This window comes from Ptychodera flava, chromosome 4 (genome assembly GCF_041260155.1).
Source record: "Ptychodera flava strain L36383 chromosome 4, AS_Pfla_20210202, whole genome shotgun sequence".
NCBI classification, from domain to species: Eukaryota; Metazoa; Hemichordata; class Enteropneusta; family Ptychoderidae; genus Ptychodera; species Ptychodera flava.
The window spans coordinates 44641119-44668034 of record NC_091931.1 but is presented as its reverse complement, the minus strand read 5'-3'; the positions used below and the strand labels follow the sequence as shown (position 1 = coordinate 44668034).

At 36.8% G+C, this 26916-nt stretch overlaps 1 protein-coding gene across 1 annotated transcript; it reads right to left on the bottom strand.

The window, feature by feature from the left end:
* LOC139131915 (uncharacterized) lies at window positions 1-26916 on the bottom strand. Its single transcript, XM_070698229.1, has 11 exons — window positions 26536-26916; window positions 12556-12724; window positions 11846-11945; window positions 10347-10449; window positions 8671-8770; window positions 4829-8076; window positions 4391-4625; window positions 3324-3558; window positions 2585-2751; window positions 1921-2112; window positions 1-1177 (listed from the first exon to the last, which is right to left on the bottom strand). The coding sequence occupies exons 1-11, from the start codon at window positions 26568-26570 to the stop codon at window positions 863-865; spliced, it is 4899 nt and encodes a 1632-aa protein (XP_070554330.1). The 5' UTR covers window positions 26571-26916; the 3' UTR covers window positions 1-862.

Genomic DNA, 26916 nt, shown 5'->3' with positions numbered 1-26916 from the left:
AGTGTGAGCTTTCAAGCGCGTTGTAAAGGTGTTTTATTTTTGTAGAATATCATGATTGACAACACACAATAATAATTTGTTAAACCCAAATTAATGGTGAAATTTCGGTCTGAATTAAGTAGACTTATCGCAAAGTGGACCGATTTGTGACAACAATTCTAAGAAAGCACTTGAGACTGAAGTAATACACGTTTTAACAATTCAGTTAAAGATTTACGAGTAAACTCATTCTACGTGTATTTGCATCGATAAATATTTATTTTTTTTTAAATTCCTAAACTAAAACATTTTTACGAAAACTTAACATAATGTACAGAAATCTATTTACAAAACACACACTTCTATAGTGTAGAATACAGAAAATGTTGACACTACGAATCATAAATGTACATTAGAAGTTGTCGATGTCAGAATATATCCATTTTCCTGTCAGGTCCTTCCATTACAAAAACACAAAGCTGCTCTTCCAGCGAGAACTATGCTGCAAAATATCTCGTAACGTGACAATGTCTTCAGTGTACACGTATCGTCTGAAATGTTTCCCTTGGTCTGAAATCAGCTCCTTCTTCAAAAAAAATCGAAATCAATTTTCGCAGTACATATATTGGACAACATCGATCACTTTAGGCATGGGTTGGTTTTTTATATGCCGTCTGAATTGACTGACTCACTCATTGGTTTTCCATCATTTCATATACACTTATCTCTGTTAATATTTTATATAAATTAAACTATGTAACTGTCCTTCTGATCAAGAACAGCCGTCAATTTAAAAACTGAATATCTGAAATGTAAATTATGCATTCATAATAATCTCTTGATGTATTTCAAGTTAGTTCCATCTTAACGTCTTCGTCTTTTCTTATCTTTTGAATTCATGCTCCATAAAATGTTGGCAGCTTCTTCCCGTGTATTGCACATCACACAAGCAGTTGAATCCGAACAGGTCGTCAGAACATGATCCACCGTGTTGGCATGGAGATGACCTACACTCGTTTACATATTCACAGCTGTTGCCATAGTGATCGCTGGAGTGACATTCGCACGAGTAGCCATCGGTGGGATCATCTGTACACGTGGCGTTGTGTTGACACGGGTTGGTATCACATTTGCGAGGGGGACACTGTGCGAATAGTTGGATGAAGTCATTCCATTGTAAACCACGCGAGAGTTTGTCCTGTAAAAGAAAAGCGCGAAATCAATCAGGAGAGGCGACGAAATGTCACCAGATAGGTCAAATTTAATCATTTTTCCGTGTGGTTATGGTAAATTGCTGCCTTAAGTTGGAACACTGTTACGGCTGCTATCTGCTTGAGCACCGGACTGTATAGAGGACGCAATTTACGAGAACTGTATCATGACAATGAAAAGTTCGTTCGCTCGACACATTCACAGTTATGTAGATTCGTTTTATTTGCCATTTTCTTGGAATAAATTTATCTTTTTTTTAAAAAAAGACAATGAAAAGCCAGCTCAAGATGATATATGATGAAGCAGCCACTTATAGTCAAATCATTATAGAACAGATTGCATCGTAATAGAGAATTATCTTAATACGTGCGTTGTTGATGTTCATAGTGATGGTATCAACTTTACTGCATGCGATAAGCTTTGAATCAACTATTTGACTTAGGATTCATCTTTTCATACACTGAACAGACATTTCTTGTCATCGTCTCGTCGCGATGAAATGTACCTGACTGAAATCAACAACTGTGGTATCGTACTATCAGTAGTGTGATGTACCTCTTCTCTAAATAGATGCGACGGTTCCTTGACGTTCAAAGCAGACTGGAAGGTTTTCTAATGTGCTTAGTGGACTAATATCACACAGTTTCCCAGGTGCGCGAGCGAGAGCTATCACGAATCAACAGTAAAAATGTATTGGAAATTTGAAAGCATTCATATGATGTTACAAACCTGGAAATACTTGGTACTAACTGTTTCATTCAGCATGTAACAAAGGCGTACATTGCCCTGTATGTATATTCGGCCACCGACTTGCCCAAGTCGCGACAGTGCGTCGATATGTTGTAGATGTGGGTTATACAATACCAACAGATTCATACCTATAGACTCCAAGTTGTTTAGGCCACTCAAATTACGCAAGTCCTGTTTGAAACGGGAAAATTGTCAATGATGTTATTGAAGATTTCAGTAAACAAGTATTAAACAATCTATCTGTGCTATAAATGTTTTAAATTTGTTCCTTCGTCTCGTCCGGTCTGGCCTGGTGACGTAAGAGAATTGGTTGACCAGTCTTTCAGTGTCTTTTTTGACATCCATTGTGACAGAGGGATGCAACGTTTTCACCCTAATCTCGTCTACCAACCCTTCATCTCGTCTACCGTCGTGCTCACCGCATACTTGCCTACGTACACAGGCTGCATAGCCACTAAAACGTGAAAGATTATCGAATTTTTAACAACCATTACTTTTTAGCATTGTTTCATAAAGCTTGATAAATACTACAGTATTAATGCAAACCACGTTGTGATAAGAATAATCACTTTAATGACTAGTGTGCAAGGAGACAAACATTATCTGTTTACAGCGTTTGAGTCATCAATTTTCTCGACCTAACCTGATTGCCAACGATATTCAAGGACCCGCCAACTTCTCTCAGGTTCTTCAGCGCCCCCAACGTCAGTAGTCGTGTTGACATTAAATACACATCTCCGTCAACTATTTCCACGTTTTCCAGTGTGGTCAAATCATTCAACAGAATATTTCGTTCAAGCCTGAGATCCCCTGTGAATAAATAAAACAATACTACACTCTATACACATACAGCCGATGCTAGTTAGCAGATCACGATTCTTACCAATCAGCAACCCGAAAAGTTACAATTTTATCTAAAACAACATCTGTTATTTTCTTACTTTTATGAGCCGATGATAATGAATTAATAATGATATCAATAAGTAGAGAGGTGTTGTCACAACACAATATCGGAGTAGTGGAACAAGCATTTGTTAAGAAATTAAGGACTTTATTTTCCAAACATGGGCCACAATTAGGACAAAAACCTTATCGTTGCTTTAACAAGGACAGTGGGAGGTTCCGAATCTCGGAAGGTATCAAGAGAAATATATAAAAGCTTAATTTTTTATAAGTTTGGCAGGCCCTACAAACGAAAGAGTTGTTTTATCTACAATTCTTGAAAGCTCAAGAAAGAGTAATTGCCGTACAATTGTGTCGTGTATCAATTCTACAAGGTTACAATCACAGCCAAAAAACGATTTTAGTGTGCTAGTTGTGTCGCTGACATTGCCAGGAACTGATTCAACATTAATAATCACTAGGAATAATACAATCCTTACCTGTTATGTGCTTTATATTACGGAGAACGGCCAAATTTTCTAACTTTGGATTGCTTCTGATATCTACCTTGCCAATCGAAGCGTTTTCACGTCCATCGATAGAATTACAGATGCCAGCAGAAGTGAGATTCTGGTTTCGTTGCAATACTATTCCACCAACATGTTGTAAATTTTCCAATCCAGACAGAGATTCTACCGTCGGAACTCTTATCAAACACAGTTCTCCCAATATCTCCTGCGAGTTACAATAAAAAAAATACCTGAATAGTTTTGCCATGTCTTTCCACATTTTATAGTGACTGACATAAACAAATAGTATTAAAACATGTATTAGGGATTATATTTATTGTTTACTTGTAAAGTACTCAATATCATTGAAAAACTTATTATCCTGAACAACAAACTTCGGTTAAAAATCAAAATAATCGGTAACTATATCCAAACATGTAAAACTATTAATCCAATTCACTAGAAAATGAGTGTCCATGGAAGTTCTGAAAGATGTTAGTTCGATAGAAAATCATTCTTAAAGCCCAATTAGTTGTATCTTTTTACATTTATTTTCCCCAAAAAATAATATCTAATTTCGAGAGAGATGTCTTGCATTCCTGCTGTTGAGTCATGTTGTCTTTTAAAATGTCAGTATTTCAACCCTTGGTACTGGTTTTGGTCGACTAATTTCACGCGCTTCTACGTATATAATGCAACGGCCATATGTGATTTGCGACTTGAAAATTATTAGCTGTTAAAATCCAAGCTCTGCGTTCGTCGCAAATGTTTGAACAACGTTCTGCGGTCACATTTCGGTAAGAATTTTATTACATAAATTGCATTTGATTTCAAACTATCATGCCGAAAAATGCAAACAGATACAGCCAATGGGGCTTTAATAGCAAGATTACTGGCCATGTCATATCTTAGCTGACATTAAACTTAGCATCTAATACAAAATATGAAGGATGACAGAAGACGTCGCGGATTTGTACTAATTCCATGACAACAAACTGGTGACTTAAGCGCTAATTCGCAGTACAAGTATTCGTATTTTGTCATTAGTTCACACGTACCTTCACGCTTGTCAATGACGTAAGCGTTGTGATGTCACAATTTTCGGGGTCACTCTCACAAGTGATCAAGACACCTCCTCGTCCAAGGAATCTTGTACACGTGCTTAGAGCCTTCAATTCCGTACTAGTCGTTGCGATAAACCGATCCTCCATCGAACAGCTGCCGTCGTAAATTATTTGATACTTGAACACTAGAGTCTCTGTTCCACCGTCAACGAAAATAGCATGAACAATTCTGAAAGTGGAAAAGTCACATTTAATTTTAATCATGATGGCACTATGAATTGTCCTCTGTGCTTTAGCAGCCGAGATGGAAGACTCTGTACGACAGTCTTTTTCAAAATAGAACAATGGACGAAAATCATCCAACAGTTTTACGTGTAATGAAAAAGGACATGCACTAATGCTTTTAGTGTTCAAATAGACTGAACGACTTACCTTTCTTTGAGAGAAGGCTGTAGCTGGTAGATATTTTTCATTTTATCATTGTAGTATTTCACAGCATTAAAGAGGGTTGCTATTGATTGAACAGTAGCATTTTGGGTCTGAGTTATCTCACACTGAATGACAGTGCCTGTATGGTTGTTGGTGATGACGCATTGGAATCCATGGAGCCCTAGGATGTCACAGCTCAGATATTCTTTGTTTCCGTCATATCTCTCGACAAGGACAAACTTCACAGAAGTTGGAAACGATTCTTCTGTTATCATTTCTTCCAAATCGACTGTAGAAACATCGAGATGGAGAACTGGATCACGTGATTCATAAAGCATGAGTGTTTTCGAGGGGATCTCGTGATGTCGTAGAGATGGCGAGATTACCGAGTACACAGGTGAACTTGAGAAATTGCCATCGTGAATAACGAACTTGAAAATCAAACTTGTTTTGGTCGATATCGAATTGATATCAAATACCAGCTTTTTCAGTTCTGATTCAACTGTTGACACCTGAGATGTGCCTTGTAGCAAAAATGCGTCATCATTCAAAACCTGGTTGAAATTGGCAGAGGGGTTCTTGATTGAAAGACGACTTAAGGGATTGACAGGGTCCTTGGTTAGCTGTGTCAGTAAACTTATCTCTACAGTGTAAGGCCAGGTTCCACCGTCATCTTCTAGAGTAAGCGAGGAGCAATTAACAAGTGCTACAGTACTCTGGTCACGAACATAGTGTGTAGTAAAATTTGCTGTCTGCCCGTTGAGCCTCAGTACAGGGGCAAAATTGTTTAGCAGTTTGAACTTCACAAGTCTTTTACTTTGCTGGTACGACTGTTGGAACGGAAAAGTCACGTTCAGTTCTCGACAAGTGTAAGAGATTTGCTCCTTTGCGTTGATATACACGAGATTTTCGAGGATTTCCGAGTATTTTTCGCCAGTCGCTTCTCCTCGAATTGCCAGATTTTTCGAACTTTCATTATATGTTGTAAAAAGATCTGTTTCTGAATCAACTCTTAGCCACTCGTCACAACAAAAGACGCATCTCAACTGTTCCTCTTTTGTTTGTCCGATACTCACAATAATTGATCCGATTTTCCCGCGAAAATGATTGACCATATTACCTGTTGTCGTCGGTGACGCACCAATATGGAAGATTCCATTTTGGAAAAGAGGTCGGTCGATGTAAACTTTACCCCTGGATTCTCCGTTTAAAAATATTTCTGCAGACGATGGTGAATGTCCGCTTTGACTAAACAACACCAGGGTGAGTTGATACCATTCGTTGACTTTGAGATCAAAATCTCGAAACAGTGTTTTTCCAATTCTTCGAGTAGTTCTGTAGAAAAAATCCAACGTACCATTGAAGCCGAGATCGAGGGCGTAAACAAGCCTTCGAGTGTAGTAATTGTGTGAGATTAGCGTCATGCATTCATGTGGACCGTCAGGAAGTTTCGATAGAGAAAACCAAATGAAAATCGTGGAAGATATATTCGGTCGTATAGACAGCCCTGGAACCTGACCCATGTACACAGCATACTGTCGTGCGCCATCGAACGTCAGCACATCATCATTCTCAACATTCCGTTGAGGGCGCAGTGCCAGTCTTTCCTTGTCAGACACAAGAAGGGGAGAGGGAAATCCACAAGCTTTGATTTTCTGCAATTTGTCTTTTTCTTTCGGGCACACTGCTTTTTCATCCGTTGTCAGTTTAATATCGTTTTCAATTGTATACTCATCGCAACGATCCAATTTGATTTCTGCGCCGGTGATGATCTCTGGAAGCGGTTCATCAAATGATAGGTTCAAGGGCAGATAAACTTGCCCTTCAACGAAATTGTAAAATGTGGCGTTTGAAATCAATCGATCGTCGGCTCCCGCCTTTTCAGTGTCTTCTATAGTAATATGAATTGTCGCAGTTGACGAGAGTCTCGGGTTGCCGTGATCTTCAGCAATAATCTCCAGAGTAAAGGAATCGTTGCTGAAATTTTGCGAGTCGAAATCTCGTGTGAGAAAAACTGTATTGTTTGGCGATACGTCAAAGCTATCGTAATCGTTTTTCAAAAACGAATGAAATTCACCAGAGGCGCCACTATCGGCATCGGATATTTGAAAATGTACAAGAAATGATTGGTTAAGATGATTTTCCGTTATTGAAACGTTTACATCATTCACGCCAAATTCTGGTGCATTGTCGTTCACGTCGGAAACACGAGCTTCGAATAAGACAACAGTTTCCATGGAAACATTTCCATGATCCCTTGCAGTAATATTCAACAGAAATGGATTTTCGGACAGGTTTTCAAAGTCGACCTTTGACCTCAGCGTAACATTTCCGGTGTAAGTGTCGATGTCGAAATAACTGTTCTGGTCAATAGAATACGAGATATCAGCGTTGACACCGTCATCATCGTCCACTGCACTGATAATGATGATAAGCGAACCCACGTCCACATCTTCTGGAAAGCTTGCAACGTAATGACTGAGCGGAAAACGAGGCGCGTTATCGTTGATGTCATCGAGATAAATGGTGACAAATAGATCTGTTTGACACGGTGGAGATCCATTATCTGTCGCTGTAATGCGAAGTTCGTATAAACTCGTAGCTTCTCTGTCGAGCCTGGCAGCTACGCGAAGATGACCGGTATCATTATCAAGTTTGAAGAAAGATGAATGATTGAAACCAGATAGCTGGCAAAGCACCATTGCATTTTCTGAGGAATCCGAGTCTTCCACGAAAATCGGAAGAACTTCAGTGCCGATCGGAATTTCCTCCGTGAGCTTAATGATTAAAGATAAATTGTGGGAATGACTTATCGGGAAAGGCGATTCCTCAATCATTTGATCGATTTGAAACACTGGACAGTTGTCGTTTATGTCCAACACATCTGTGATGACTGTAATGTTACACAAGTCGTAATATTTCTCTCCATCAACTGTGGCCGTTACAAACATCTTCACGACAATCTTTGAATATCGTTCATGGTCAAGGAGAGTATGTTCTCTACCCAGACACAGTTTCCGATCAGTAGCATTGCGGAGAAAGAGGTCACGATCGGATAGATCGACCGTCACATTTTCATCAGATCTCAGGACTCCCGTGATGTTTTCTATATGAATTTTGATTTCTTCGTAATCAGTAAAGTATTCAGAAAAATCGAGGACCAATTTACCCTGCATCTGGTGTTCTGCAAGACTAACACTTATCTCCTTGTCTCTCAATGGAGCCGGGCGTTGGGCCGGTAAAACCGTACTCTGCGTATTAGAAGCAGAAATAGTCAAGTCATGTATGTGTGTAACATTATAGTGTGAAAACAAATAGAAGCGACTCGTTTTACATCCGGAAACATATCTGCCATCTTAGACACTATATCTAGTCTTGTAGATCACACACGCACTGTCGATTAAAGCGCTATCAAAAATCTATCGCGTTGATAAAACATATATTCCAAAGCTAGACTTGATTTTAGTTCTCATATTGTTTCCGGTCATTGTTCACCCATCATCGCCTGTTAGTGAATTATATAGGACTCGACGGTCGCAGTCGATGATGTATATGTACCGTACTTTCAATGTATGCTAAAATTGATTATACAATTGTCATCTGATAATCGGAAACATAACAGTTGTGTGGCTTCATGATTGAACACTTTCAGGAGGTACAAATTAATAAAAGTGACACTTAATTTGTCACATGTGAACTGTGAAGCGATACGAACGATGAAGACGTGATTTAGATTTTTGGTCTTGGTTTAGAGCGGCTCTCTAAATCGAATAGAAACGTGGAGATAAGTTACATGTACTCGATAATTTTCAACGCGTTTTCGGGAAAAGGAACAAAAGCATTACCTGGAAGGGCTCCGGTGAAGTACTGATGGGGCCTTCTAGCATTTCGAAGTTACAGACAAACGTGTGGGACTGAACGTTGTGATAGAGAGCTATTTCAACCCTGTATACAGAGAAGAGATTTCACACAAAGGATAACAGCAATCAATCGTGTCCCATAATATGTACATTTATTACAGTGGCTGTGACTCTTGATAAAATATACTTCGTTTGTTCAGTAAACCAACCAATTCTTCTCCCTTAATCACATTTATGATGAAATAGGAATTATCGGCCCTTCAACACAATATATTAGATACGTTGTGCAGTGTTATTGATTTTATAAGAAAGAGGATAATCAGCGGGCACATCTTCAGTTTTTAACAATAAGACTTCACTTTACACAAATAGGCTGTTTTGACAATTTGAACGATAGGTATTTCGATATAACTTTAGTAGTAGAACAAGAAACTTTATTTCTACCAAAAACAAAAAAACTTTAAAATTACAATGAACGGAGCTCTAACAGGAACATGGGTGCCTCATTTACAAGATGTCACCAAATGTCATGATCATTATTGGATATACTTATTTCTCTTCAACCAAGATTTCAGGCTAGTCAGTCTTGGTGTACTTTTTGAGCTTCATTACATCATATTGTACTGAATGATTGTGATAGATTTGATGAAGAGAAAATGAAACTTCTTGGGATACAAAAAATATTTGTAATATACAAGTTTAAAATTTCCCCGATATTTCTTCTGTAATTATTAATGATTACTGTTTGTGTTATGACAGCCTCGAAGAATATCATTCACATCGTGAGAATGACTACAGTGTGTGTATACACTTATTATTAACTACCCGCCGGGACTGTATATGCAAAATAATCACAATCATACCAATCCATAATCCGATAACACTAGGTCAAAAATCGTAATACACTAGTTATAAACATAGACACAAAACAGTACAGAACAGACAGTAAATCACCGGTACACACAATAAATTCAAATTCAGGAAAGAAAGATATATGGATCGCTAGCAAAAAGACCAAGAAGTGATGTCAGTTTTGAACAAGATAAAGATTACGATTAAATTTTTGCCCAAACATTAAATCGCAGCCCCATGCAGAAAAGCAAAAACTGTGTGATACTGTACATATCTGCACTGAAATTTTCACATAAACTGCACAGAGTAGTCCAACGTAATGCGTAGGGGTGAATGTTTTCATCTGTGTCATTGTATGTTCTTTTTCCTTTTTAACATTACCAAATTTTGAAAATGGTGGGAAATCAAAATGACCGTTAAAATTTGAATTTACTTGTCAAATGTTCGTTTCACAAAGGAATGGTTTCCCTAATGCAGCAAAAGCCCATATCCCTTCAGAGAGTAGAACTCAGAGAAAACCAGGAGAGAAGAGGAAGATATTTTAAGGTCAACACATTTCAAGAGTTACAGCTAGTGGGGCTTTAAAAGTGTCAATTAGTAAAATGATAGATAAATAAATATGTCTGAAAGGCCCCATGAGTAGGATCTTTATAACAAACATATACGTTACAATGTTTAAATCTGTTCACGATAAAAGTGTGGAAATTAAGGATCAACGCATTTTATGGCCTCCGTGACAGCTTATTCAACGAGTTGTCATGGATGTAATAATTTAAATAGCCGTCATATAAAGTATGATATGAACTCACCAGCGAGTTGTCATGTCAGGTGATTGGGCCGTATTGTTGTAGTACACTCCTTTCAAGAACTCGGTGTACATTGCAGCGCCAGCATTACCCGTTATCGACAAAGCTGTGTGAAATTCAACAGTCGCAGAGAATATTCACTCATGGATAACTATCAATTTTCAACGAAACTGTTTGTTTTCAGCTGATCTGAGCACTTTGATAAACACTAAATGACACGAAAGTCGAATTCCACTTACACTGTAAATGTTAATTTTCACCCTAAAGATTATTATATGTTTTGATAACGCCAGTTTGTGTGACACAGAATATTTGTGCAATGCACGCTGGTCCTTCGATGTTCCTCAATTGGAAACTTACTAGTAAAAATAACATGTATAAACCCTTTCTTGTAATCAGCAATAATGACAACACATATATTAAAAAGATAACAAGATGCAAATTTGGCGCCAAAATTATTCACATGAAATTCAGAAATAGTCTGCATTGTATTTTTGTGAAACTTAAAATGCAGTGGGAAAATTAGACTTAGTCTGGCTGTCACATGATGTCATCAATGGTCGCCATATCAACATTTAGGTTAATCATAAACTAAACCCTCAACGTATCCTGAAACGGCTTCAATAAAAAAATGTCATTCGACAAGTCCTTCCTACTGGGTTGTTCTTGATTCGTGGACCTACTCAGAAGTCAGGTAGGTGAAGGGAAGTGATTTAAACTACCACTTTTCCAAGCACGTGATCATTGAATCAGGTGATCACTGAGTCAGGTGATCACTGAGTCAAGTGGTCACTGAAGCAGATGATCACTGAATCAGGTGGTCTCTCGATCATGTTGTGTAGCTTTATTCACAGATAATAATTGTGACATGATAGCTGTCTTGCTCTCGCGTAGAAACAAAACAGAACTTGTTCTCTGATAACAAGGCCATGCTGGTTAATGATAGATTTTAAATTTGATCAAAAGGTCCGATCCAGGGATAGAGAATCTGTTTAATTGGATGGACCGAAACATTCAAATAGCGAAAGGTTGCTTGTAGCTACGTAAGTGAACCGAAGCAAGTTTCATTTATAAACTTACTATCTTCGCCCTGTCTTTCCAACGGATTTAAAATCCATCAAATGCTTACAGAGCATGTATGATTAATTCCAGGGAAACCACATCGGTCTGATAGCGAGGCATGAATTTTAGAAGGTCACAAGGCTGTAATATTTCTCAATAGCTGTAGTACACTCGAATATAATTCATTCCAACATTTACTTCAGTACGCGGGTACATCCGAATCTCGTAAATCCATAAAATCTGCCGATTACACATACTTTATTGACTTGAATCAAAGAACAAACTTCGCTTTAGAATGACCCTAGCGCCAAAAACTTTGAGAAAAAGCATGCTTTGACTCAAATGGTGGCAAAATGAGGAGAAAGCATGATGTGTTGAGACCAACGATTGCAAAATAATAATGCACAGTACATCCTAAAAGGTAACAGCAGGTAACTTACATCCTGTTCTCGACATGCAGAACAATCCATTTGACGTTGAGGGAGTTAAAGTCTCATATTGCCTGTCAGCCGTGTTCGTTGTAATTCTTATGCGAGCAAACTGAAAGCCAAACGCACAGATCACAAAATTAGTTTGTCTTTCAGAAATCACTGAAATCAAAAAATGTTTAGTACCAAAAAGTGATTTTTTCTGGGTAGATGTTTTGTGTATCAGACTTTAAGCCAACAGCAGTACCGAAATTATCTGACCAATTTAAATTTTAAAAGTTGTGTGACTACAGCCAGATCGTGTATAACATTCGTTTTGAGTTCAGTCGGTCGTGAACTCAAACACCTCTTACACTATGTAATCTGTTGAAATGAACGGTGCAAATCCAGCGAATTTTATTACTTTTTAAATAACGCTCCCTTGATGTTTTAAAGAAAATCGTTCCTCTCCATACGGCAAACACATAAAGTATTTTATTTCAGCTGCAATAAAGTCTCAGACTGACGAAAAGCTGAAGAGTTCGTCAGAAGTAATCACAAAGGATTTTGTTCGGATGCAATTTCGGAGTGCAAATGACGATGCAAATTACGTAGATCGGGCCATCAAACAAAGACGAATTTGGTTTTAAAAATAAATGTATTGTGTTTGTAAACATTATCCATACGATGAAAACTTTGTTTTGATAGTTCATGTCCCCAGACGGAACAACTGCAAGTCTTACCAGGAAGGATGTGCTTCCAGGGTTATCTAGCAATCGATAGGATCGCTTGGCAATTAGCGGCACAGCTCCACCGCCAACTATGAACGGATTGCATGCAATCTTTCTGGTTGAATCCACTCCATAGTGTCGACAAACCATCAAAATTCCAAATAGTAACCACGTCAATCGCCTGAAATGAAATGAACAACCTCTATAGCGATATGTAAATCAGCAGATGCTAAAAACTCAAGCGCGAATATTGAAAATATATTATCACCCCACGGTAAGGTTTATTGAAGCCAAATATCAGTGATCTGTTGAACTTTGAAAAAAAAACTAAAATAAATAAAAAGTTTACGCATTTGGTAAGGACGACATCTGGAATAAAGAGAAAATTGGCTCTGGACTATATTCCCCTTACACTCTGTACAGAGGATAGATCTTTACGTGAGCTCACTCATGGATGATACTCTATATGTCCATTGCAAATAAGTCACGTGTTATCAGAGAGGTACGATGTGGTTCCGATATTTTACAATTATTGGCCAACGTTGTCTTCCAACTCGTGTTTGTTTAGTACCATACAGTAAATTCAGAAGATGATTATGTGTAAAATTGTACAATGCATCAAACATGCGCAAGCAAACTCAGTTGTTTTATTTTGATCTTCTCTGTTTTGAAAAGACACACATCACGAAATTGAGCTTCAGGGAATATTCTGCTTCTGTAAAGCTCTTGCGAATGTCGTTTATCGTCTTGTTTTTATCTTCAAATCTTGGAAAAGCAGCTATTCTCTGATACCTCATGGCGATGTATAAGTGTCCCATGTTCAGGGAGATAAAATATCTTCCACCGTATGTTAGCATTAATGGCAAATCGTGCAAATACCAATTACCAACTTGGTAATTGGTAACGTTTACAACCCATCTTTGCAGAGTGTCGGCGCATTGGATATCAAAAATAATAATATTGGCAATACGTATCAATTTAATGTGAAAACTGAATCCAGAATATCATAATGCTAACCTTTGAAGCGATGGAAGACCTCCCTAAGTTTGACTATCTTACCATCTGGTTAACTTTGCCTTGATCTACGAACCAGAGACCACCTTCAAGCAGCCACTTGATATGCGTAATCGCCTTGTCACCAGGCTGAGATGACGCGATTTTAGCAAATGTAATCATGTATGACATTTAAGTGAGATGGATCAAAGAAACTGTTCGATACAGTCTGACCGCAATCTGGCGACAAACGTAGTACTACAAACTGCGACAGTCTGGGTATAAGAAAATTACTCTCATTGTAAACCGAGTTCATAATGTGAACCAATTATGACGTCTTCGCAACAATGAAGTGTTGTCTGAACAGTGAATCTGTTATAATAATTGACCCTTTTGAACTTTTATATCATTTAACATGATAGTCCTACTGAAACAGACAACCGAGACTGTTTTATCGTATCTGTCCATGCGCCGGATCCGGAAAGATTTTAGCCATGAAAGTAGGGTGATGGTATTCATGTCTGTCTGATGGACCGGACTGCGTCGCAACTACTCAACCAAAACAATGTTTAGGAATTTCTGTACCAAGTTAGGAAAGTTTGTCTTCGAAGTTAATCCTATATACGATCATTTTATGCTTTGGTATTTTAATGATTGACTGCCTTATTATTAAAAGGGATTCAACCACTGCACCTCGACGTCCTTAGTCAAAACATTGAAGTTTAGCGGTGAAAATTTTCCCAATTCAAGTATGCAACCACGGTATATAGTGATCAAAAAAACGCAAGTTCTTTTCAATAAAATCAACCCTCAGATCCTGGCTTTATAAAATATAAGCAAAAAGATTCGTTCAGCAGAATATCATTTTCACTTAGATCAGCAATCGAAATTGATTCACTTTCCTGGCGATGGTTTTATGGGATGTACTTTTTGTAGATTCGATGGACAACTACGAGTCTTCAAGTTTCGTCATTATTGGTACCGTAAAAGTAACTATTTTCTCAAGGGCCCAACGCTGAGAATGACAAACATGTTGAGTTTCAACATATGAAATTTTAGCAGCTCTGGACTATTTCCGAAGGGGTCTCTAGTTTAGATCTCTGAAAAGATCTGTAAAGATTCCTTATAAGTTTGATGATCATTTCAATAATATCACGACATGTATTCCCTTTATGTACGTTACAGTATGCTTTTGTTCTTTTGTTTGTCTTTCCCTGCCTTATTTTCTCTTGTATGGTTATCTTAAAAACAGCAAGTCCCGAATCGGCAGATTATATCATTGGCCAAGGTTTTTTGGTTGCCCTGGTATTTTTCCTAAGTAATTTCCTTTCATTTTATTGGTAGAAAACAAAATACGTCAATTAATCTTTAGAGGCAGACGATGCCAACGCAAATGAACTATAAGTTTAGCCTTTACTTCAATGTGCAGACCAGGACAAACTCCGCTTCAAGCCGTGAACTCTCTGGAAAGAATATCAGAAACTATCTCGTAAACGAGAATCTAAAACTCCCATAAGAGACTTTTACTATTATGGTCTATATTCATCAAAAGATTTTATGGCTTATCAGATTATACTTATGAATTTGAGGCCATGATCACTTTATAAATCAAACGATGCCCTTGGAATATGTATCATATTGAAAACATTAGTTCATTATTCATTTATTGCATGTGATTAACAAACCTTGGAAACCATTGACTGATTGTCGTGTCAAAAAGTTGTTGCGTTCAAAACTGCGTTGTCAGTTCATGGTTGCCACTTTCAACAGTTTCGTGAAAACTACTGCCTCTAACGGCTATTGGTCGAACAGAACATCTTCGGTCATACTGAAAACACAAAAAAACGTTACCCGCTGCAATTTGACTACAGAGATAAGCACTGAAATAACTATGGTTTATGGAAAGTACGATGGTACCGTAGAGGGTATCGCATCAGCGTGGTCGCAGATGTGCACGTAGACAGCTCGGTGTCCAGGGTAAGGCCCTACCATATACGGCAATAACGGATTTTACCGAAGGTCCCGCTATCGCGTCATTAGTGCTCTGGGGTGAGCTAAGGTTAGGGCTTACGTGAATACGTACGACGAAATGTAATTTCAAGATACTGAGATTTTTTTCAGATGTGATAGAGAAACTCAAAATGTGGTTTTCAGTGGTATGATTAGACGGCGTCTAGTCTGCCTCGATCCATGGCGTCTCTCTGAATTCTCGTTAGTGATGAAATCATGCGATTATAGAGTGGCGGTGATTGTTAGTCTTGACAAGGGACACTGATTAACGAACTACAGGTGTTGAAAATTTGAAGCGTTGTCGTCATTCCATCATGTCATCAACGCCATGGGCAACTAGATAGTATGTGTGTCAGAACTATAAATCCATTTATACGCAGATAGTCACAGCATTGACGTCCCTTGCAGTAATACGACAAGCGTATCGAGTGGACTTCCTTTCAGAAGCTATGCTTTTCAGATCAAGTTAAAGTAAGAATGTTTTTCAAATCCTAATAGACGTCCTGACAACATAGGGAGAGATGAATGATAACTGTGCCAAATGTAGAAAGCTGCAGCAGCGTCTCTTTGAGAGATGAGAAACTAGGTCATATGACGAGTAACTTTATTTCAACATCGTCGTTCGTCTTTGATGCTGTATTTCACAAGAATGCGGTCAACGTTCTTTGCTTTAATGTCTACAATACATCCAGCAATGACCTCGTTGGCTACTATTTTCAACGTCCCTTTTTTTAAAGTCACATAAAGCTACTTAATAGAATAGAAAATGACAAAACATGTCAAGGTTAAAGGCTACATGCATTCATTCTGAAACCTAACTATTTTTCAAGTAGTTTGGGAATTTTAAAACTGCATTAGTTTGATTTTCAGTTCTGTCTATCTGCAAATGTTGCCATTGGTGTTGTAAGGAAATCTACACTGGTTCTGACTCGATCGGATCGTCAGCATTGGTCAAGTAGTCAATAGGCTGGTCAGGAATCGCCGTTTCTTGACTTTGTAGAAGAAATGCAGCAGGTTTTGGTCTCTCTGGGCCGTAGATTGTCAATGGTATGTAGACTGTTAGTACGACGAGCAGCTGTAAATGTTCAATAAATCGATATCGATCGAACACAACACCTCGAACATGCCAATTATTTTATCCAACCACCCTCTTGTTATGGACAATAAGAAGATAAGGTCTTACGGTAAACTTGGCAATTTATTTCATATGTAGATATATTTCACAATCCGACGAAATCGTTTCAGATAGTTTCCTCTGAATTTCGTACAAGGTTAAACGTAGCAGGATTCTCGATTCCACTTAGTGTTTTAGTCATGAACTGCGTGCCACTGGCATTAGGTTGTCAAGGGAATCTATAAAAAATATTTGATATGGTAAAATGGAGTTCAAGAATGTTTGCGCATGATTTACTTCAGGAATGGGCCTTGCAGAGACAAACATATTCGTCGTAGTTGTACAGTTTTTGTGGCAGTCCTTCGCGAACAGGCCCCTCCCCACCATGATGCACAGGGTGGTTAACATTGTGACATTTTCTCAAGTCCTTCTTGTTTCATTACCAGATACTCTGAACAGACAAGTAAACTTACGCTGCACAATTGTAATCAGTTCTCTTGCGATCGATAGTTTTTTGATCTATCAACTGATCTGTCGATCGATACATGGTAGATATGGTAGACATCCTGGTTTTCATCATTTCGGTGATAGCGTGTATTTTACGATACATCTGCGGCACAGAGGTTCGTCAGGGTCCGTAGAGACGTGACGTCATAGACTATCTCTGTTTAATGATACAAGCTGTTTTCTTTGCAGAGGTTGTGAGAAAAGATAATTCTGGATTTGTATCACGTTACAAACTCTTTACTAGATAGCAAAACCACAGCTTACTTGACCCACACTTGCTGTTATGAGCTAAATTTATGTCTGGCGTTAAAATATAATTTGATAAATTTAAAAATAGAACTGCCCCGTGTCCTCGCAAAAATCCACTGTGTGTTTATTTCAGTACCAGCGACGAAAGTGACAGTACCATACAAAAAGCTTCAAACGCAATTGTTCATCTTTATGGACAGGGAGCTAACCTTTGAATGAATGCTAGACTGTATCATCTTAAATATTGTGTACGGATGATTGCGTTTATATATCTGTTTACTTCTCAATTTCGTCTTGATACCGAAGATTTCTGAGATAATTGTTATAGTAAAATTTCCCATCGCAGTACCTTCAGAAAACAGTTGTTGCAACTCAATTGACTTTTACTTTTTGGGTGTAGTATTATCACGAACTTTGGAGCATGGGTCACCAACTTCAAATATAAAGCTTAGTGCACGGGTCGACCTAATGTCTTGGGTCGAGCAAGGGTTTCAATTTTGGGAATTAAAATTCTAAAGCTAAACAATCGTCTGTCTAGATTTATTGAAATATTATAGTGATAACTGATAACTCTATTGAGCCGAAACAAGCTACACAACCTTGAGATCCGCACTGAAGACTCCTTAACTCTTCGATTTTAAAGTTGCAGAAGTTCGCCGGCATTTGATCTGTCACATTCAAATTAACGATGACATCATCAACTGTACAGGAGCGCAGTCGCAAGGAGTGGTTTTAGAGAACGAATCAGGCCGTTTGTAAAAATTAGATGATATATTGAAGACGATAAAATACTTTACTCTTCGTAGTTCAATTTGACCCACAATATGACTGTACACTTTACAGAAATCCAATCCAATCAAATGATCGAGACGTATTTTTGGGATTTTATATTTTAACAATTTCTCTGTCATTTGCTACACAGTAATTTAATAAACCAATTTACCTACTTGTTTTCCTGAGAGGGTTACTAGAATGACGTAATGTGTCCTCCAAATTCATCTGCATTTTGCACATTTCGTTCATTTATGCTCCACAATTTTCTCGTAATATATGTTGATAATTTCCAAGCTGACATTTTTTCTTAACTTCAAACAATCAATGTTGACTTGATGCAAGGCCATGGGTAATCAAAACACGTGCATGATAGATGAAACTCATGTTTAATTATTGTGCCCCAACTAGCATTATATATGCGACGGTTACGACACATGAGCAATATGTATTCGTGATATTCAGTCACGAATTTTTTTCTGAAATGTTTGATGTTTAAAAGCGTGTCAGCAGTTCAACCTATCGAAGCAAGTAATCGTGTAAGGACAAGTTCGAAATCATAAGCTCGTAATCAAATTTTGCACTTGAAAACTTTCATTTTAGAGAGGGAAAAGGGGAGGGAGGGAGAGAATTGGTGATAGGTTAAACGCAGTGAGTCGTTTGCCGTGATTGTGACTTAATTAGTCTTCGATCCCATGTACTTCCAAGTTGCAAGGGCATCCCCTACTGTCCTCCGAACTACTATTCTGGTTAAGTATTGTGGAGCATTAAGTCTCTTAGCGAAAATGATAAATTTTCCGAAGTTGGGAATTTTATTCAGAGATACATCGGATAAAACATCAATTTAGAACGCCTGAACTTGACCTAATAGCGCACCAGGCTAATGTACACCGTTATATCTGGAAAGTTTGTACCATATTGTACGGCTAGGGAGCCGCCTCCGGTGTAGGCTGCAATGTTTTGTGGGCACGTTTTCTGTGAGAAAATATCAAATGGTAACTCAGTACCTCACACGGAAGCACTCCTTCGCTGTATGTGGTCCCCGACAGCTGGGAATATTGACAAATTTTACCAGGCCTGAAATACGCTATGACGTAAAGCAAGTCTTGCATATAAAGCAGTCGTTAAACACGTCCATCGTCTCTTCTTTGGATCTGTCAGTTTCATTACTAATGCTGCCAGTTCTGACGTAACTTTGAGCTCCTTAATGGCATACATTTGCCTGTATTTACTGTATTTGATGTTATGACCGATTCATGTTTTCAGATATAAAATTCCAATATAGTTTAATTGCGTCATTACGTCCACGAAGCCGCCTACATAAATGGCGAGGAATTCAAATAGATTTGGAACATACTCCATAATCGATGAAGCCATTCTCTATCATCACTTCCATACTACTGAGAAACAAAACTCCGTGTAATTTTGAAACGTGAGTGTCTCATTATACACATAAAGTTTAATTTGTTCTTTTTAGGAGGCAGTCCTCGATGTCGCATTGTGATGGTAGTTATCAGACCAACTCTAATTTACTACAGGGCGGAGAAATTCAGTTTTTCGACGTAGCTTATTAGCGCTTATTCGCCTTAAGAGTCGATAGTAGCACCTTGCTGAAGGACCAAAAGTCTAGCCTGCCTCTCACTTGCAAATATATTGAATGTTAAAAGTTTTACAAACGTTTGACTTCAAGTTCGAACCTTCTTTATGCTTCAAATTGAACGACAAAGTTGTCGATTCAAAGCCTTAGGAGTCGATAGTAGAACCTTGCTAAAGGACCATAATAGTCCAGTCAATTTAGGGTTTAACCTAGGACTAATTGCAACAGAAATTATTTCTTCACCATGACCTTTGGAAAGGTCTCACTAATGACATATTAAAAGTATAGGAAAATCTAAGGGGTGCAAATTGGTTAAATTTGCATATATTCAAATTAGCTATATATCGCCTTTAAAATGACTGCCATACTCACATTTTGGGCATGTAAACTGAATTCAAGTGACTTTTTTCATTGCATCACAATTTAGTAAGGTTCAACAAGTTATTTTCTAAATGTCTTGAACAATAAAGATCATGCAAATTAACTAATTTGCATATATTTGCAGTTTTTCCATTATTTCAGACAAAATTAATGTTTAAGCTCATATATAATCACATTTTTTCTCTATGATATTGTTAAGGTTTTGTAAGAATTATCAATTCCATAAAAAAATATGAGGTTGACCTAATTTGCATGCTAATTATTTTAATACACAAGGCCTAATTTGCATAATTGACTCAAACTGTCTTCTGAATACAATACGACTACAATAGCTTCCATTGACATTTTCTGGTTATTCAGAAATGCAATGAATAAAGAGAAGAGTTTCAGAGCATTACTTTTTAAATAAAGGGGATCAGAATACTTTCGTTGGATATTCTTCTTTCTTTTACGACGTTAAGGTTATTCATGAAAAAACGTTTGACGTGTTCAATTTTTTGACATCAATTGTCAATAGTTCAGTCATTTTCTCCTACAACATGTTTGATTGCAGTGAAATTTTTGAAGGAATTTTTTATGCTTTTGGTTACTATTTTCAATGACAATGGAAATATTCAGTTACTAATAAATGGTTCACCACACTTAACAGTTGTGCCTGTGAATCATCTTTCTCATTATTGAACTATAATTAGTATAAATATCATTTGAATCATTTGAATCACCATGATGGTGGTGGTGATGACAATTGTTATAATGGTCATTATCATATCGTAAATTTCTTCCTCTTCCTCCCTGTTCACATCTTCCTGTAGCTGGTTCATTTGTTTACAGCCTGAATCCTTTCGTTGACAACAGAAAGTCTAGATTTTGTTTTCTGCCGGGGCTATTGAGGCTGCTGCAGTTCATTGTAGAACCCATAAGAATGGGGAAGGGCAACTCAATGAAAAGATGTGAAGCAAGGGATGGTATAATTGTACCGCGTATCATATCAGATCTTAGATGTGCAAGTATCACGGGGACTTTTTTTAAAGGACTTTCCATTTGCAGATCATAAGACTTTTGAATCATTATCAATAAGATTGATTCAAGGAATTGACAGTCTGGACAATCTGAGGTGAGACTTCCATAAGTTTCAAAATACAGGATGACCAATTATATAATAATTTGATGTCAAAAATTTGATATCAAAATTGATAAACCCGTTAACGGCAGTTTCCGTGATGCAAACCCCTTCACATTTTGGTTTTCTTGTTTCACGGTTATAAAAAAATTAGAAACAGCAGCTAGACCATGTAACATTATGAAAAGTATCTAGATTTACTTTTACCAGTGATTTAGATTATCATGATTCAGTCAACAGATTTTTTTTCAGTTTTTCCTTAAATGCTTTGGCCGTGTGCTGTAAGATTAAACAGGAAACCTATCTCTTCAGTCCATTATATGACTTTATATTAATTTTCAATTGTTGTCTTCAAGAAATTTCAAAATTTTGAGAAATGCAGTGTCCTTTGATTATTGTATTGTCTTCCAGCTGTTTAAAGAACAGCTTTGCTTATTATATATTTCATATTTGGCAGTATAGTATAATAACTGTACCTCTATATCACAATGATCATTATAATTGTATTTCTATATCATAAATTTCTGTACGTGGCTTTAACAGGCAGGTTGCACACAGTCAAAAGTATATCTGATTTACCAGTGACCACATAACCTGGTCTTTAATTACATTTTACCAACACTTAATCTATATTAGTAATACCAGTAAGGGTGAAAATAGAAGAAACCATTAACTTTCGTCAGCCTCCCTTAGTACAAAGCGTTGGTTATTTGGCCAAGCATTTTGGTATGCATTAAGATAATCCAAATCCGCCAGAAAGTTCCAAATATTATTGGTAGGTATAGGGATTAAATTGTCTTGACCTTATGCAAATTCTCTTGATAATTCTAACGAACTATACGAATCAATCATTGTTTAGTTTCACAGGGTTTTTCATTCTGTAAGCCCTATTGATATATCATCATTACAATGAGTTAAAATACACAGAAAATAAAAAATCATGTCAATTTTCTTTTTACTTGAATCATAGACCCCCGAGAGTTTGTTTTTCTCGAGGGTCTAAGCTTGAATGTTCATTAAAGTTATAAAAATGATCATCTTTCGATAGGAAGAACTTAAAGTAATAAATAACTTAAACAAGTAGTGTCTCTTAATGTAACTTCTCATTTTACTGATAATATAATTAATTAAAATAAGTTGACGTCAATTTGAAAAATTAAACAAAATTATTTTAATGATCACCATATAGGATTTATGCACATGAGGAATCGTTCAAAAATAGGTAAAATATATTTAGCAATGTTGGTAAAAAATTCCAATCTCTCTTTATGATATTGTATAATATTTCAAGTTTCAAGTATTACATTTAATAAAATGTAGGCATTTCCTATAAAATCTTATACAATTAGCCCTGTTGCACAATGTAGATTGTATTAGACCTTGAATATACCTTTTCTTGGACCTTTTAAATATTTAAGGTGAAGAAATAATTCATGTTCCAATTAGAAAAAAGGAAGTGACATGGTTTACTTATTGGACTAATGCAAATGAGAACTTTTTTATTTCTTAATATATATTTGAAAACATTGCCTAAACTAAAAACACAAAAATGATCTTACATATTCATTACAATATCAGCTTATCTTTTAAATCACTTTCGTAAATAGATTATCAGCACCCGGTTTGTATAGCATCTACGAGCCGTTTAGCATTTGGGTAAAATTAGCTGTCGTATGCACAACTTCATAAAACTTGCGGTATGTAATTTTCATAATCCTACTTAATATTTACAAGGAAGAAATAGTTCTAATGATCTCGGTTGTTTTTTAACATTATATATAGTCATAGGTCAAAGAAAGGGAAAAGTAAAGTGGTAGGAGGGGCACATTGCAGTTATGTAAAATGAGGAATCTTAAATGAGATGATGCATTGCCTACACACACAAAAATACAATAAATAATCAAATTGCTTGAATAAAATGTCAATTTGCTCAATATATTTTAAAGAAATCTATTAACAGCAACGATTTTGTTCCCATTACTGAGTTTTACATTTATTTAAATAATGCACTGTGTCATCTCTTCCTCCTAGAGTTAACTAGTCATTTTGTTTGTCGTTCTGGGACCCTCCCGAAATACAGAGTGGAAACATAAACTCCTTTTTGTGTAGATTAAATACAATTTTTAAGTAAATGCAGAGAAAAGTGAAACACAGTGGCAGCCATACTTGAATTACGCAAATGAGGAATATTTCTTGGGCGATAAAATGTAATACAAAATATTGCCTGGACAAAAGATAATGTAAATGCATACATTACTTTAACATAATGTCGCGTTTTTCTCAATTCAACATGCATATTTCTTTTATCAGTTAATGTTTTGCACCCATTATCCGTTTATATCTATACAAATTTGGTACTGTTAAACCCCTTAGATTGTATTAGAGTTTTAGTATGTTGTTCTAGGACCTCTCAAAAATACACATAGAAAAATAGTTCTATTGCTGTCAGAAGTAGCTTAAAATGGTTATTAATTAGGGATATACAAAGAAAAGCGAAGTGTTGTGGCGGCCATATTGGATATATGCAAATGAGGAATATTTCTATGACGACAAAATATTTTCATCAAGATTGCCTAAACCAAAAACAAGGCAAATAAGCCAAAAACCTGCATATATCATGTTTAGCCAAATATTTTTAGTAGAAACATTCTATCAGCACCTAGTTTGTAACCATAATCTTTTTACATTTATGCAAATTAGGCATTATTTACATTTCTAGATTGTACTATGCTTTTAGTATGTCATTGTAGGACTTCTCTGAAATACACATTGAATAAAATATTCTATTGGTGTCAGAAGTAGCTTAAAATGGTTATTAATTGGGAAAAATACAGAGAAAAGTGAAGGTTGTGGCGGCCATATTGGATTTATGCAAATGAGGAATATTTGTATGACGACAAAATATTTCCATCAACATTACCCAAACCGAAAACAAGGCAAATAAGCCAAAAACCTGCATAACATATCATGTTTAGCCAAATATTTTTAGAACAAACATTCTATCAGCACCTAGTTTGTAACCATAATCTTTTTACATTTATGCCAATTAGGCATTATTTACATTTCTAGATTGTACTATGCTTTTAGTATGTCATTGTAGGACTTCTCTGAAATACACATTGAATAAAATATTCTATTGGTGTCAGAAGTAGCTTAAAATGGTTATTAATTGGGAAAAATACAGAGAAAAGTGAAGGTTGTGGCGGCCATATTGGATTTATGCAAATGAGGAATATTTGTATGACGACAAAATATTTTCATCAACATTACCCAAACCGAAAACAAGGCAAATAAGCCAAAAACCTGCATAACATATCATGTTTAGCCAAATATTTTTAGAACAAACATTCTATCAGCACCAAGTTTGTAACCATAATCTTTTTACATCTATGCAAATTAGGCACTGTTTACAATTCTAGATTGTACTAAGCTTTTAGTATGTTATTCTAGGACTTCTCTAAAATACAAAATGAAAAAAATTATTCTATTAGTGTCAGTAGTAGCTTAAGAATAGTTATTAATTGGAGAAAAACAAAGAAAAGTGAAGTGTTGTGGCGGCCATATTGGATTTATGCAAATGAGGAATATTTCTATGACGACAAAATATTTCCATCAACATTGCCTCGACCAAAAACGAGGCAAATAAGCCAAAAACCTGTATCAAAATCATGTTTAGCCACATATTTTAAGTAAAAACCATCTATCAGCGACAATTTTATACCCATGAGCCCCCTTTACATTTATGCAAATTAGGCACTGTTGCACCCCTTAGATTTTTATTATACTTTTAGTATGTTATTTCTAGGACCTTTCAAAAATGCATGGTGAAAAAATAATTTCTGTTGCAATTAGTCCTAGGTTGACCCCTTTTTTGGCTTAGATTGACTGGACCAAAAGTCTAGCCTGCCTCTCACTTGCAAATATATTGAATGTTAAAAGTTTTACAAACGTTTGACTTCAAGTTCGAACCTTCTTTATGCTTTGAATCGACAACTTTGTCGTTCAATTTGAAGAGTGACGTCACACGACGGATTGCTTTCCCCAATACAGTCATGTGTAGGTATGAAGCAAGCGACATTATCATGAACGATTTGATGTGTTCAGTTTGAATCGTTAAAACCTAAAATATCCATTGATGCTATTTCACAAATCTCTGCAATTCTGAAGTCATGAAAAGGTTGGAATAATGCTAGCTACTGAAATATTACTAGTTTTGGAGTGGGCAATAAGAAGATGCATTTTTCAGAGTGAATTTCATTGTGTAGCGTAGTGTAGTACAGTCATTTTAGTTGGTTTGGATAAATTACTTGTTGTAATTCCCCTTTGCTCTGTTGATGTCATAAAAACGCAAGTGTAACATACGGTGCGATATTCTTCTGTTGCAAACAGCATGTTATCTCACTACCGCCAAACATTCCAAACTCAGAAGTGAAATCGACTGTAGAGACTAAGGCATCGTCACCTTACGATTCAAGTTTACAGAATATTAAATACCAATTCAAAGCGTGCTGTGAAATGTCAACACGATGGCTTCAAAACATCGATTTCAAGTAGACGCGTGCCTCAGAGCAGATAAGCTACCAACTCAGCAGTATTGAGACGCGTTTCCATGCCCCTGTGGTGCAGTTATTGATTTCAAAGTCGTTTGTTATTAACTTTCAGATGAAGTTAGATGAAATCCCAGGTTACATTTAACAGATTTTGGCAAACACAGATGCTTTAACAGAAGCCGGTCAATAAACCTCAGCAAACAAAGTATGGGATTACCAGATCCAACTCTATGCGATTGGATTACTATAGTTGTGACGGATGCCAATGGCAACATTCCAGGACGGCGAAAAAAATCACTGAAACAATTTGTCTGGCTGACTGGGTCGCTCATTTCCTCTTCATATGAAAACACATACGTTTGGATTCTTAGCCTAGTTTTGCTCAGAGTTGTCTCATGGGAACCGAAATTTTGGTGTCAAATTTATCTTCCGAATCCCTGATACCGTTTGTAAAAAGTACGGCACGTGAAGCATTCTGTCGCAACGTGAACATAAATTTAGGAAGTACTTGAACTTCTTTGACACTTAAAAGTAGCCTTGTGAGTTTGTTGGCACACATGTCTTGAACAATCGTGTCTTTGAAAACGGGGCGTTGACAGCAATTCCACATACACACACTGATACACTGGTGCCTGTTTAAGTTACTTATGTTGCTTTCATGTTCGAACGAGGAAATTGCATCATAAGAAAGAAAACTCACCTGAATTCCGAAGCATTGATGAAACGAGTTTCCATGACAGCGAAAACAGTGATGAAGAAAAGAAATGACTACAACGTTTGAGAAAAGAGAGAGTAGATAGTGATTTCAAAAGAGCTGGGCGTTTCTGAACAAACGTCTGAGCACAAAATGATAGTTTTTCACGATTCAGTATTGTGTGAATCAGAGTTAAAGTAGTGTGAGGGTTGACTCTAACAGATGTCTTCTCTTGTCCACTTCTAGAATCAAACGCCGCGTCACTCAGTTCTGTCCTTTAAATATATACGCAACACAACACGATGAAAGATACATATATGTATCCAAGACACTGTCCAAAATTGATTCTCTTTTTCGGGTTCCCACAGGCCGATAATTTCAGTTCTT

Excerpts from the sequence above, each read along its gene's own strand:
- LOC139131915 (XM_070698229.1), bottom strand. The coding sequence starts at position 26,570 with ATGGAAACTCGTTTCATCAATGCTTCGGAATTCAG. Across the intron at positions 8,771-10,346 it reads CCTGACATGACAACTCGCTG|GGTTGAAATAGCTCTCTATC; the intron begins GTGAGTTCATAT and ends CTCTGTATACAG. Across the intron at positions 4,626-4,828 it reads CAGCCTTCTCTCAAAGAAAG|AATTGTTCATGCTATTTTCG; the intron begins GTAAGTCGTTCA and ends TTCCACTTTCAG.